Source organism: Aethalodelphis obliquidens, unplaced genomic scaffold (assembly GCF_003676395.1).
Source record: "Aethalodelphis obliquidens isolate GAN/ISIS:26980383/991018 unplaced genomic scaffold, ASM367639v1 scaffold1, whole genome shotgun sequence".
Classification (NCBI taxonomy): Eukaryota; Metazoa; Chordata; class Mammalia; order Artiodactyla; family Delphinidae; genus Aethalodelphis; species Aethalodelphis obliquidens.
In genome coordinates, this window is record NW_020837945.1 from 18,691,657 (window position 1) to 18,707,442 (window position 15,786).

The window sequence follows — 15,786 nt, forward strand, 5'->3', positions numbered from 1 at the left end:
CTTTCCGGACCGGGGCACGAACCCGTGTCCCCTGCATCAGCAGGCAGACTCTCAACCACTGCACCACCAGGGAAGCCCCATCCTTGTGTTTTTGTTTAACCTATTTGTTTATATTTGAAGTACATTTCTTCTAAGCAACATATACTTGGGTCTTGCCCTTTGATTAAGAAGACCATTTAATGAAGTTATTGATATGATTATGCCTAAATCCATCATCATGCAATTTGGTTTCTAGTTGTCCCATCTGTTCCTCGTTCCCCATTTATTTTTTGCTACCTTTTGGATTAATTGAATATATTTTATGATTCTATTTTGTGTCCTTTGTTGGCTTTTACCTTTAACTCTTTATTATTTTAGTGTTTGCTTTAGAGTTTGTAGAAAACATCTTTAACTTTTCACAATGGTATTATACCAGTACAAATGATGTTATACCACTTCCCTTATATTACAAGAACCTTACAATAAGTTACTTCCATTTCGCGTTTCCTACTCTTTGGGCTGTTGTTGTCATACTTTTTCCATACTACATTATTGTTATTTCTTAAACAGTCAATTATCTTTTAAAGAGTTAAATAATAAGAAAAATATTTACTTACCTATATATTTACCATTTCTGGTGTTCTTTGTTCCTTGTGTAGGTCCATCTGGAATCATTTTTCTTCTACCCAGAGGACTTCCTTTAAAATTTATTTTAATGCATTTAGATTCGTAAAGAATTCTTTGTGCTTGGGTATGCCTGAAAATATCCTTATTTCACCTTTCCTTTAAAAGACATTTTTACTGGGATAGAATTCTGAGTTGAAGTTTTTCTTCAATTGCCTTGATGTTGATGCTCCATTGTCTTCTTATTTGCATTGTTTGCAACAAAAATACTTATATCATCCTTTTCTTTATGTCTCTGTAAATAATATATCTTTTGTTTTTAATATGGTTGCTTTTAGGGTTTTTTCCTTTATCACTAGTTTTGAGCAATTTGATTATGATGTGTCCTGGTATATTTCAACCTGCCATTAATCCCCTCTGGCTGTTTTTCATATCATACATTATAGTTTTCATGTCTAGAATTTTAATCTGGATTTTTGTATGTTTGTTTCATATTTTCCATATCTTTACTTAATTTTTGAACCTTTGGAATTTTGTTATTGGCTTTCCGGCATTGCGAAGTTCACCTTGTTGAGTGCTGGGTGTTTCTGGATACCTATTACTATTCCTGAGCTTTGTTCTGTAATGCAGTAAATTACTTGGAAACAGAGTAGTTATCAACCTGTGGCTAGTGATTCCTCAATCCTGAAGCAAGATCCTTCTGAGTAATCTACCATGAATGTTGAGTTTTTCCATCTAGATCATGGAAACAAGTACTATTTCTGACCCTGTGTGAACACCAGACACTGTTACCGCTAATCCTTTTGGGTGATTTTTTTTCCCATGGCCTCATGTTTCTTTCATGTGTGTGCATTGATCATTAGTCAGCTGTATTCTCATAGGGTATCATCTCCAGTTTCTCTCTCTGAGCAACTCCTTCCTCTCCAGTATTTTTTCCTGTGACTGCCAGCCACCTCCGTCTCTTCAGACTCTCACCCCATATCTTCAGCTCTCTGGAATCTCCCAGGCTCTGACTGGGTTCCCACGCCTGGAGGCACAGCCTGGAAACTCAAGGCAGTAAGCTTGGGCAATTGTAGAGTTCATAATATGTTTCTTATTTCTCAGTGGTCTCTGTCCTTCACCTGGCGTCTGATATCTTACAGAAATATAGTCCTATATAGTTTGTCCATTTTTTGGTGGTTATTGGCAGCAGGGTAAATCTAGTTTCCACTACTTATTTTGGCTGGAAGTGGCAGTCTGTGTGTACACTATGTAGCTAAACCAAAAAAACACCCACTTGCACTGATTCTCCTCGTCATTTTGACTTTTCTTTCTATACTAAGGTTCAGAGCAGAAAGCTCTGAGGAACCATAAGAGAGCTCTGGTACTCTTCCAGATGGCGAAATAGTATTGACCCTGTTTTACCAATGACGTCACTGAGATTGAGCGGCTAGTTCAGGGTGACACCACTAGTAATGGACAGGGTGGAGCTGTGAGTCACAGGTGACCACCGCAGGGCCTTCTACCAGACCAGGCTTCCTCTCGGAACAGAAACCTTTTGAAAAAGAATATTCACATTAGCATTTTCATTTTCTCTTCAGAAAAACATCTGTCCTGGCACTGTTCAGTAAAATTACGTTTATGTATCTGGAGAATGAGTTCCTTGGTTACTGTCTTTTTTTACAGGACTATATTTTGGGGTGCGGGGCCATCAGCATCATTTGCCAGAGCAAGGCAGGGCGGTGGGTGTTGAGACCAGAATCTGAACAGCTGACATTTAGTGAAGCGTTCCAGCTAAAAGTCCTATTTCTGAAGTAAGATCTTTGCTAAATGGTCATTGATAGAGCTAAAAGTAAGATGAGGACTGAATGGAGTCTTCAACAAATGCATATTTCATATCTTTCAGTTCAGTCCCATCAGCCATCACAGGAAAGACAGTGACAAGAATAATGTTTGCCAAAGCTTCTTGTGTTATCAAAGGGGATAATTTCAGATTTGGTCATAATCATGCTTGCCCAGAGTCAGGTGATCACGCCGTGTAGAATTAGACAACATGTTTATTTGAAATAAAAATTTTAAATTGGATTAAGAAGAACTATTTAACTGTCAAAAAATCAGATATTTGTTGATTGATCCAAGGATTGACGTTGAATTCTTACCTAGAAATGCATAAAACTCTCCCATCTAATAAAAACTGGGACTGGATAGTTACAGGCATGCAATCTTGGGATTACCTGCCATTTTTGTTAAGTTATTGTCTTTGTGGGTTTTATTTGAATTTTAATGTATAGCTTGACATGGCACTTAGCTCCACACTTCGGAAAATGCAAGAAAATTCTAAATCCCTTCTTGAGGGCTTTTATATATTGCTGTTGAAAGACATAAATCAGAAGCTTGCCAGTAACTCTCTGAGAAAGGTCATGTCTTGTATTGGAGCCATAAATAAGTATTTCTGAAACCTCCCTCATACTTACACAGTGCCTGGGAAATACAAAATATTTACTCAATGTTAGCTGAATATAAGAAAATGAATTATTCAGGTGTTTTTTCTGTAGATTCTATAGCTGATAATCACGTCAGAATAACTATCCCCTTAACCCTGACCACTTTTGCCAAATAGTCCCCAACTTCACAAACAGGAATCTGGAGCAACGCGGATTGTTTATACAGTCTCTTTGAAGCTTAGGTTTAATCCATGCTTTCATTTTTTTTTTAAACCCAAGCTTGGAAGTATGACGTGATGATGTTTTTGTGCAGCTGGAATTCCTTGGTCTACCACGAATTTCATTTGTGAGTCCCTGTGTCTGTGTGTGCTTTATGTTCCAAATTTCCTTTTTGATGAATTACATTCCTACTGGCTGATACACTGAATGGCCAACCTAGAAGTGCATTGTTTGAATCATATTTAGAATTTTTATATACATATATACTTCACATATTACAGTTGTTAAAACAGTCTCTCCATGTCCGTCCATCCTCTTTCCCCCTCTCTCAACCCCCAGGAATAAAAAAATTAGAATGCAGTTGTGTCTTTGCACTAGGATAAACTCTTAATCTGTAGAGGGCTAGTAACTCTTCTAAGGACCAGCTCTTCAAAATTTTCACTCCTCTAAAAGTTTCCTTGGAAAAATAAAGGAGTTACACTTTTTTTTCCAGAAAAGTTAAAGTCTTCTCCAAAGTGGCATCACACATGGTTAAACTTCTATCACCCTTGGAGGCCTTTAAGCTACTAAACATAAGTACTGCTTTAAACTAAATTATCATCACAAAACACAGGACTTTGGCTTCTTACTTTCACAGAGCTCAAATTGATGCAACTCATGAAATAATGAGTTAAATACTATCTGAGCCTTCCCTCCTGTAACTGGCAGGGTCTACTTCATAGATGGAGAAAAGATTATGCTATTGCCTGACTGTTCAACATTCTCTGTAATCTGAAGAGAAACTATACTTAAGTGGGATCCCATATAGATAAACTAAAGGCTGCATAGGAATTTCTGTTTAAAATAAACTTTCCATTGTAGGCTTAGGTCTGGAAAAATTTAGGAGCTGGAGTAAGAACTGAAATGTTTTAAAGATAAGAGACAAAAAGCCAAAGCTTTCTATGTAATTCTGGGATTTTTAGTGTCTTTACAGATACTCAGTCTAAATCTCCATTAGACAACATCCTAATTACTATCCTGACTTCAACAACTTTTAAGAATTTTCTATGTGGAAGAAAGAATTAAGAAACATTTTCATGTATGTCTGTGTGTCTGTGTGCCAGTAGTGTTGTTTTGGTTTTTATCCACTGTCTCGGGAGATATCTTATACTAAACTTGGATACTAAATACTGCATTGCAGCCATCTTATCCGTACTAAAATTAATTTCATGTTTGTATCTGATGCTTCACACTCAGACTCTCAACATTTAATTGAGCAAAAAAATTGGGAGGCAGTTTCTTTAGCACCTGCACTCTTTCCTTTCTCATTTCTTTTCTTTTTTTTCTAATTGAAGTATAGTTGACTTACAATATTATATTAGGTTCAGGTGTAAAACATAGTGATTATATATTTTTATAGATTGCATACCATACAGAGTTATTATATAATATTATTGACTGTATTCCCCATGCTGTACATTACATCCCTGGGACGTGTTTGTTTTACAACTAGAGGTTTCTACCTCTTAATCCCCTTCACCAATTTCACCCATTATTCCCCTCTTCTCCTGCTGGTGACCATCAGTTTGTTCTCTGTATCTGTGAGTCTGTTTTTGTTTCTTTATATTTGTTCATTTGTTTTATTTTTTGGATTCCCCATATACGTGAAAACATAGTATTTGTCTTTGTCTGATTTATTTCACTAATTATAATACTCTCCAGATTCATCCATGCTGTTGCAAGTGTATATACCACACTTTTTTTTTTTTTTTTTTTTTTTGTGGTACGAGGGCCTCTCACTGCTGTGGCCTCTCCCATTGCGGAGCACAGGCTCCGGACATGCAGGCTCAGCGGCCATGGCTCACGGGCCCAGCCGCTCCGCAGCATGTGGGATCCTCCCGAACTGGGGCACAAACACGTTTCCCCTGCATCGGCAGGCGGACTCCCAACCACTGCGTCACCAGAGAAGCCCTATACTACATCTTCTTTACACATTCATCTGGCAGTTGGCACTTAGGTTGCTTTTATATCTTGGCTATTGTAAATAAACCTACTATGAACATTGGGGTGCATACATCTTTCCGAATTAGTGTCTTCATTCTCTTTGGGTAAATACCAAGGAATGGAATTGCTAGATTGTATGGTAGTTCTATTTTTAAATTTTTGAGGAATCTCCATGCTGCTTTCCATAATGGCTCTACCAGTTTACACTCCCACCAACAGTATACTAGATTACTTCAGCCAAATGTTAAATTTTCTTGAGATTCCTGAAAATGTCTTCATACAGTTCTTTAGTAGAATGATTTGTGAGATTTACCATGAAGGAGCACGGTTTTTTCCCTAAATTGAGATTTTGCTCACTGCTGTTAGGTGTATTTTAGCAGCAGGGCAATACGTGTTCAATAAAAAGTAGCAATCGTTGGAGAAAATAAAAGGCAGCAATTAGCTGGTATGCCGTAGCAGGCAAACTAGTGACAGCATGAGGAGGTACCAACTAAATCAGTCTTTAGCCAATATGAATGTTGGTGTAACTTTATGTTTTATAACGTAAACAGAAACTGAGGTGCTAAACTTGACTGCTTTTGTTTTTATATAATTTCTAACTGCCCTTCTCCCTGCAGTTCTTCATTTTCTGCTAATCACTTCTGGTCGCAAAAGAAATAGGAAGCATTGATAGAATATATGTAGATAATATATATCTCCAAGGTAAATATACTGCATCTACACCTCAATATAATGGATGGTAAATAAATTAAAAGTTATTTGCTGACATCTTAATATGTGAAGGCACTGAGGGAGATGAGCACTAAGAAGTTTCAAACATCCTACCCTCAAGTTTTTTGTTGTTTTCTTCAATTTATTTATTTTATTTATTTTTGGCTGCCTTGGGTCTTCATTGCTGCGCGTGGACTTTCTCTAGTTGCAGTGAGTGGGGGCTACTCTTCGTTGCGGTGCGCAGGCTCCTCAATGCAGTGGCTTCTCTTGTTGCAGAGCACGGGCTCTAGGCACATGGGCTCCAGTAGTTGTGACACGCGGGCTCAATAGTTGTGGCACATGGGCTTAGTTGCTCCGCGGCATGTGGGATCTTCCCAGACAAGGGCTTGAAGCCATGTCCCCTGCATTGGCAGGTGTATTCTTAACCACTGAGCCACCAGGGAAGTCCCCAAGTTTTGAATATAATCAAAATTTTGTAAAGTTGATCAGAATGTACTTAAAAGATTACTGGCTTGAAAATCATCTTTGGGGAATATAATTATCCTGTACCTTATATATTTATTATTCATTCATTCATCATTCATTTATTTTTAGTTGCGGTTTGTAAAAATTGGTGAGCACAAGGAGACTTGTTAACTTGAGAGCTTTTAAGGACAGACCCCATATCAAATGGTGGGTGGAAAGACAAATGGGAGAATTCTCATTTATCAAACAAAGTCCTATAAACTGTGCTGTGTGGTTTGCATGCTATTCCGGAAAAGCCTCTCAGTATTACGTCTTACCTTGCTTTGAATCTTTACCTAGCCGAATAGACAGATCTTACTAAAGACCAGCAGGAAGTGTGTAATGAGAGACACTAGTGTTTTCTGTTTTTAATTGAATTAAGTTAAATAGAAAATTAAGACGTATGTAGGCAAGGCATCCACTTGAAAGCTGTCCTGTGGCTCTGAGACCCTATTCCTCACCCAGATTCCCTCCATAGCAGAGCCCCACTTAGTCACTGTCTTCAAAGTCGAAATAGCTCTTCATCCGATGCTGTCAAACATACAGCACTGGGATGTCATATTTCGTTCTAGCAAAGGTTGCACATACATATTTATATGTCAATACCTATTTTCATTCATTCTTGAAAATGAAAACCCATTATGAAAACATAAATATTTAGTTGTTTTAGACAAATACATAGCACATTATTTAATAATCCAGTGGTTACTTAACTGGACAGATATCTGCCCTACAGAACAGATAGCAACAAGGGATCTTCTCCCTAGAAACGTGTGTGTGTGCACACAAAATTACACATAGGTTTCCTTATATTGTTTCTAGGAGGTCAAGGCACTGTGGTTAGGTAGAGTATGAGAAGAGAGTGAAATTGAAAGAAATATAAATGTGCATATCTTAGAACATGGTGTAGCCACTTGGGGGATTTGTGAAGCAAAAATGCCAAAATCTAAGTATGAATATACAAAATTGAAGCATATTGTAATTCTCTCTTAAGAAGTCAAGAGTATGGCATGGTTGGCATTTGTCAGATGATCAGACCATTTGACAAATCTTTCTGAAGGTCTGTGGTATCTTAAAACATCTTTTGTTTACGATTTCTTCCTCAACTCTGCGGGCTTTGCCATCTGGGTTGCGTTAATAATCCTGTTCATCACTGAGGGCTTCAGCATGTTTCACTGCGTGACTAAACGAGAGTTGAAGACATACAAATCCAAACACTTTCTGGCGCTTCTTTGCTCGCAGGTCAGCAGATCCAAGCTCTGTATCCAATGGATGCTAAGCTGGTCCAAAAGCATAAATCATGGGGTTTGGGCCAGATCCTAAATTTCAGTTCTGTATGCTGTCTTCATTGATGTATAGCTGGGGTCTGTGTAACTGAAGAAAGAACCGGTCCCTCTGCTCTTAGTACTCTGACACCAAATATGTGTGGGGTTTTCCCTCCCATAAAATAATTCTGACACTAACTACCTGTAGTTAGCATAGATCGCCACGGGTTAAGGATTCAGTCCCACAGGGCTGCCCCCTCCCTCACTTCGGAAGCCAGTCGCAAAATCCTAGATTTTCACCTTGTATTTCTGATGCACCAGCTATAAATCAAGGGTCCCCATGACCTGCTCCTCAGGTTTGATAATTCACTAGAACAACTCACAGAATAAGTACCTTATTTACTGTTAGCAATGTATTGTAAAGGATAGAACTCAGGAAGAGTTAGATGGAAAAGACTGTAGGGCACAGTATGGGGGAAGGGGTGTGCAGCTCGCATGCCCTCTCGAGGCGTGGTACCCTCCTGGCATCCCAATGTGTTCTCCAGCTGGGAAGCTCTCTGAATTCCATTGCTTAGGGGTTTTCTTGGGGAGGTTCCATTAAGTAGCCATGAATGATTAAATCATTGGCTATTGGTGATTAAACTCAGTCTCCAGCCCCTCTCCCTTCCCTGGAGATCAGAAAACGGGGCTGAAAGCTCCAACCCTCTAATCATTTGGTTGGTTCTCTTGTGTCTGGAACCAAGGACTAAGACCAAATATTGGTTCCTCTAAGCAACCAGTTCCCATCCTCCAAGAGTCACCTCATTAGCATACAAAAAGATACTCTTATCTCTCTAAGGGTCTAATAAGCTCTTGTGTCTGGAACCAAGGACTAAGACCAAATACTATGACAAAACATGCTCCTGCCACCAAATTTTATAACTGTTTTAGGAGCTCTGTGTCAGGAGCTGGGGTCAGAGACCAAACATGTATTTCTTTTTTTCTGGTACACGGGCCTCTCACTGTTGTGGTTTCTCCTGTTGCGGAGCACAGGCTCCGGACGCGCAGGCTCAGCGGCCATGGCTCACGGGCCCAGCCACTCCGCGGCATGTGGGATCTTCCCGGACCGGGGCACGAACCCGTGTCCCCTGCATCGGCAGGCGGACTCTCAACCACTGCGCCACCAGGGGAGCCCGAAACATGTATTTCTTATGTCACGGTAACCAAAATAAATTATTGCTGAGAACTAGCAAAATATCCCAGAAACAAACTAAAACCTACCAGATATGACAAACTGTCCAGAGGTCCCTAATTTGTGAGTGGCAGGATTAAAACCACCCTTATTTCCCATATTTTATAGTACAGTATAAACACCTATTTTTAATTACCAAGTTTGCCATCTTATAACTTGGAACAAGTGACTTAATTAGAAGGATTCTTTCTCCTCTATTTGCAAATTGGGGTTAATCATTCTACTTTTTTGTAATTAGCATTGTCTAGCTTTTTGTTAGCCATAATTAGAAAAACAAAAGGATTAATCGAAGGTTGAGATGAGACTGTGAAGTAGAAAGATATCTTCCTCCCTGAGAAGAGAACGATTGTTAGGACAGACTATAGAGGCTTTGGTGCCTTGTCCCTATTAGGAAGTCGTCTGCCTCCTTGTGGAGGAGGGATGGGATGGGAGATGGCTTTGCCTGTGTACTGCTGTGCTGTGTTACAGAGCCAAATAGTAATCTGGATATGCTGGGAAGGGATATATCTAATGCCTCCATGTTACCAAAGCTGGAGGAACACTGAATGGAGCCGCGCATGAGAATCTACTCCCATTTCCTCTGTTGCTTCTTCAACACTTCTATGTTCAACCTGACATAGAATTGTCATTTGCCTTCTTACAGTCATGTTAAACTATTACAAAAATCACTTATGTGCTCTTCTGAAGAAAGCAATATGCAGTGGACTTTAGCTCAACTCCTAGTTTTAAACCTTTGTGATCAAAGGTTCCCGTGGAAGCTTCCCCAAATGGGTTTTTTTTTTCAGATTTTTCTTGCAACCGTGAGAGTGCATGTGAAATGCCGAGGGAGGTCTACCATGGCAAAATAAACTCATCCAAGAGACCATCTCAAGCGGAAAGAGGATAAACTCTCTTAAGGGAGTTTTTTAAACCTGCACACAGAGATTTTGTACATTGTACATCTATGTGCTCAAGATATCTCAAAATCCAAGATGTAGAACTGTGAAAATAATGGCCCTGAACCTACTTATGAGAACAGGAGAGAATTGCATTTTCTTGGTAGGTGATTAACTTCCCCAGTCACAGGGTTGGAAACAACTAGGGTTCAATTTAATGCTTCAGGAGAGGGTTTTCTGAATACGTCCCTTGTGAACTAGAAAGGTTAGGGTGCTTCCCCATAAAGTGACTCATTTACTTCCTTCTTGACAAGATTATGCTTAGGGCTTTTAAAGGCTCTTGACAGATCATTCCCTCCCATCAGGAGATGGTTTCAGGCACGAGTGTCTGTTATGATAAGATGCCAGATTTCTACATCAAGCATAACGCTGCAGAGAGGCAGAGTGGAGCTGAACAATTGTGTCTTAATGTACCACAGTTCCAAGTGAACTGTGGAATAGAAAGCTACCCACTCAGACGTGATTGGCATTGAGTCAGTCAAATGTGTCTGATTGATCCAAAGTCCATGGACACCAAGTTTATGAAATTGCATAAAAGAACCAAGTGAAAAAGGCAATACATCTGAGAAGTGGGAACATTAATTTCTTAAAGTTACCTTTTAGAGGGAAAGGCTGTGAAATTTCTTTCAAAATTCCATGCATCAGCCTGACATCAAAACCCAAGCCACAAGAAGACAAACTATAACATCTTTTGAAATTAAGGATATGAATCTTGTGGACACTGGGGTTTGAACATTCTGTAGAGCCTATGAAATATTTTCTGGGAAGAGTTCCCCATTAAAACAGCTCCCTAAAGGACCCCAACAGACTGGGTGGATAGATCAGTATGTACCAAAAAATTGGGAATGCATCTCTTCTTGGTTGAGAGATGGTTATTTTCAACTCAGATGCCGTGAAGGATATATTTTGCCCCTGGAACTACTTGTGCAAGTTATATTTAGCTCTAGGTTATTCATTAATTTAATTAACATTTTTTTGACAACCAAATTATGCCAGGAACTGAGCCAGGAGCTAGTGATATGTTACACTCTTGTTCCAAGAGAGGGAAATGGTTAATGTTCCAAAATGTAAATCTTCTATTTTCAGGTTCAGTATAATCTATTTTAGTAGGGCCTACTCTTAATCCTTTACGAAATTTCTTTTTGAAATGATTTTTTTTAATGCAGTGTGATTGTGAAGTGAATTTAATGTGTACTGAAAAGTGCTACATCTGATGCAAATAGATACTTTGTAATTATGGGCTAAACACTCAGAAACAATAATGACAATAAAAAAAGGATTGGATATAATTAGTCCCCCTGGGGCAGGTCTTTTCCTTTTATTATCTCTGTTCTTTGCTATAATTTTTAATAATAAGATTAGCCATTCAATGGCAATATAACCAGATTTCAGTATTAATGCATAGAATATTGTGGAATGAGGGGAATTTGGCAGAAAAAAATGTTATTACTAGTTACAGAAGATGTTAAAGGCTTGAGAAAGGTTGAAATTATATGCATAGAGGTTAAAATGTTTCCTAATCTCTGCTTACTGCCAATATCCTTACAATGAGCCACTGAATTCTTAAGCTTGTTTTTCTAATCGCCTGAATAATCCTGTCTTAAATGTAAGGATCATGACAGTAGAATAGCAGTTACTTTAAGAGAATGTATTTCTATAGATACCAGGTATTTTTTCCTATCATTTCTATATGAATGTTCTGAGTTTTTAATTAAAATTTTAAGAAATTCATCTTTGTCCTAACATAATGAAATAAAATTCCTGAAACAATGGAGGTTCCCTGTTATTCTGTGATATGTGAAATAGCTCTAGAAATAGTTTTAAGCCTTGGAAATTCTGCGTTCTGGCTAAAAATTGTAAAGGCAGTTATTTCTGTATTTGAATGAAACACGCATGAATCACATACCAAAGGCAGAACTCTTTTTTTTTTTTTAACTAAAGCAAATGAATATACAGAAGTACAAAGGAATGTTATCTATTTTTCTTTCTTAACTAAAATAGCATTTGTTTATGAGGTATCGTCTGCCATTTCATTTGACATGATTTGTCTGTCTACTCCAACATAAAAACTAATCTGATTTCTTTTATTTTTCATTTCTAAGCATGATGGTTAGAAATATGTTTACGTGAATAAGTCAGCCAAACAGAACCTTGTAATTCATTTAATGAGGAACGTCAGAGTGTCTTTCTGAGTGTCTTCCTGAATTCTGGTGTCCTGAGGTGTAGGCAGTGGGAAGAAAAGGCTGGTGTTTGTATAGATGCACACGCAGTGTGTATCTGAGTTCACATAAACAGTGATGAGGTCATGGCTTACGCTGGGCTCTTAGGGCTTATTATCCTCACAGGAGCTTTGTTCCCCAGCAGAGAGAGGCCTGGGCCATCATGAGAGCCCGGTGTGCTACTGTTTCATTGTCAAGCTCTAGGGATTTGGGGGAGAAAGTTAGGAATATATTTCTGAATATACTTCTGAAACATATAAAGAAATGTCGGTATTAAAGGAGATAAGCAATTTTCATCATTCGAACACATTCACCATTTAATTATCCATCTTAGTAGAAGATAAGGATGGATTTAGAACTAGAATCCATGAATGTCACAAAAGCCTAACTTTTTATTAATACCTATAATTTTCCGGTAATCCTAAACAGATTGAAAGAGGACCTTCCTATCTTGCTATTTCTCCTCCCTACATCCGAGGCATTAGCTAAAGCACAGCGGAATGCCAAAAACCAAGGACAGTATTTCCAAGATTGAACAAATCTGGATGATTTTCAGCACAATTAAAAGAGCGGATATTAGCGTGTCCCAAAATAATATTATCTGAGCTTATAAAAGCTAGAAATCCAGGCAAGGACTCCTAGAACAGGCTCTCATTTCTAACTATTCAGCGATTTCTTTCAGTTTCCAGTTCTATAGGTTACTTTGTGGAACATGGCTTTGGCGTGGTCCATTTTAGTTTCCTTGAAAGGCAGGATCACATAGCGATCAGGAGAACGGGCTGCGGAGCCAATGTTGGGCTACCTGTTCTTGCTGTACCCCTGACTAGCTCTGTAACTAAATGGAACCAGTTTCGTAGTCCTAAACCTCCTTTGTGCCTTGTTTGCTTCATCAATGTAGTGGGGCAAGCAGCTGCACCTCTGTCACAGGGTTGATAGGAAGATTTAATGAGTTACTATGAATAAAGCACTTGAAACACAATCTTATTCATATAAGCAGTGAATAAGTGCTGAACTGTTATTGCTTAGAAGAAAGGGAAAGGGGGAGGGGATGGAGGTAGGGACTGAGGAGAAGAAATCAGCGTGTACTGAGTAGCAGCTGTGGATGCAGCGTTGTGTGAGTAACAACATTTTTAATTCCCACATATACCGTGTGAAAGATCGTTATCTGAATGGTACAGATGAGGCTTAGATATTTTGTGACTCGTGTTTATTTTTAAATTAATGTTAACATTAATAATAGCAAGTGGGAATCGATACTGTTTGTGATGATAGTGGAAAAAAGCAGTGGGGGGAGACCCAAGTGTCAGTTGGCAGAATTCAGCTTAGAGCAGCAATGCCAAGGCCAGTTTGGAGCAGTTATATCCTAGTGCCCATGCTTGGAGGTGACAGTCCTCTGAGGACAACATGCCTTGTAGAAACATTTATAGGTGACTGACTACAAAAAAAAAAAAAAAGAAGAAGAAAAGAAAGTTATGATGAAAAACAATCTTTATGTTCAATTGAAGTATTTTTTTTCTTATTTGAGCTCTTAAAGAAAAAAATATCCATTTTCTTTAAAACAACAAAGCCTTTTCAAGAGGAAAGAAATGAAATAGAGCACCTGAAAAAGCACATTCAGCCAGTCGGCTGGGACACCTTTGATGAATGCAATTAGTTGCAGTCTCCAATTTTGGAAGCATAATTGCAGTAGAACTAGAGGGACTTCTTTAGGACTTGGTGTTGAATAAGGAACAAGCATGTATATAATATCCTGATTGCACAGTCCTGCGTATAAAATATCCATTGCATTCAACAATACTCGGCCTTTGATTTCTGACCCCAAACTCACCTTTTTTAAATATATATATTTAAAACCTATTGTCTTTTAAATACGTATATTATCGAAGAAGTTTGTCGGTTTTTATCTCTTTTACTACTTTTCAGATTTAAAGGGCCATTCCCTGATTTGTAGGGTCAACCAGATTTCAGAGTACCAGTGAAAATTGTAATGATGTGTTGCCCAAAACTGTTTCAAGCTGTGATATCTGCCTTTTTTGAAGATTATGGAGAAGCATATTAGGATAAAAGGATGAAAGAAATAAATAAGGCAGATGAGCTCAGGTTTACTTTCTTTTCATTGTATTTCTTTGTTTTTCTTAAGTATAGGAATGTGGCCTATGGAAGGTATAGTACAGAGCACCCTTTCTGAGTCAGGCACTGTATATTTTGTGATTCCTGATAAAGAAAGACAAAATCTAGCCCTTAAGAATCTCACAGTTGAAGAGAGCAGTCAGAAATGCAATAATGAGGGTTTGCATAGCATTTCATGGGAGCACAGAGAAAGGGTACCACCTCCACCTGGCATGTCAGGGAGGTGGCCCTAAGCTAAGCAACAGGAGAAGGGGAGGCACAGTCCATAAGGTATTGGAAAACACATACACCATCTCTGAATAAATTCTGCACCTTCCAACTGGCTTTCAAGGTGCCCATGACTGACAGGTTAATAATAACTAGATAGACCCAAATGGCCAAAATTCTATTTCTGATATGAACTTGCATAGGTAATTTTTCTTTGTTTGTTTTAATGAAGAAGAAACATGTATCTTTGGAAATCATTTTAAAAAATCATAGTAGAATGCATGTAGCAAGAGAATTGTTAAAGATAGAGAAAGCAGACCTTGTCCCTTTTTTTTATGAGGATGAATGCTTTCAAGTAAGACTGGAATAAAAATGAAATGGAATCAATTAGAAAAAAAATAGAAGCACTTAAGAAATAACTTAATTGTTGCTGAAAGAATTAGAATCTGATGGCGTGGAAAGGATTTAATTAAACTCCAAAGTAAAATAATACATTGGCCTTTCTCCCAGAAAAATATGATGTCTCTTAGAACTTATCAGCTATTTCTTGGCCTGCAAGTTAGTAGTGGTTATCTATTATTTTTCTCATTTTGATTATTACATGCTACTGATGGTGGGATTATTGGTGCAACAGTTACTGCTGAGACAACCATTAAGACTGTGCAGATAGAATTGTAGTCTCATATGCCCCTGTATATTTGGGTGGGAAAATGGAAAGTACCTAACTTAAATCTGACAGATCCAAAATCAACTGTCCTTCAATAGCAGAAGACACTATTTTAAAAGAAAATGTTAACAAGGATAGCCATCATGATATGTGTCAAATGCTAAATGCTGTTACAGAAATGAAAAGTGACCAATCAAATAAGAATTACCTAGTAAGAAGGGAATGGAGAATTGCAAAAACGTGACTCACAGTGCTTTCACATCATGGAATGAACTAGCGGGACCTCTGACCCAAAGCCATTGGAAGAAGCAATATTTTGGACAAACCTGAACTTTTTTTTTCCCCTACAGCCTCGTCATGTGTTCAACATGCTAAAGAAGTATGTCCGTGCCGAACAGAAAGATAGACAGCATACCTTAAAGCATTTTGAACATGTTCGCATGGTGGATCCAAAGAAAGCTGCCCAGATCCGGTCCCAGGTAAGCACAGAATGTGGTAATCATGCAACTTGGACAATTCAGTGTTCTTGCCCTTTGAGTTGGATCTTTAGGTATTCCCGGAATAGCCATGGGTGTTGGACCTCTATAGCAAGAGTTCTTTAATACCTGGTAAATTCTAAAGGCTTGTCCTAGGGCAACATGTGGTTTGGCACTTTCTGAGTTATGAAAATAACAAAGAATATAAAAATC

General features: G+C 38.4%; 1 protein-coding gene across 6 annotated transcripts in view; it reads left to right on the forward strand.

The window, feature by feature from the left end:
* Positions 1-15,786, forward strand: part of APP (amyloid beta precursor protein) — a 275,370-nt gene that overhangs the window by 190,952 nt on the left and 68,632 nt on the right. For all 6 annotated transcript variants that reach the window (XM_027101867.1, XM_027101878.1, XM_027101888.1 and 3 more), the window contains one exon: positions 15,448-15,576. In XM_027101867.1, coding sequence (XP_026957668.1) covers positions 15,448-15,576 — 129 coding nt within the window. The remainder of the gene's footprint in view (positions 1-15,447; positions 15,577-15,786) is intronic.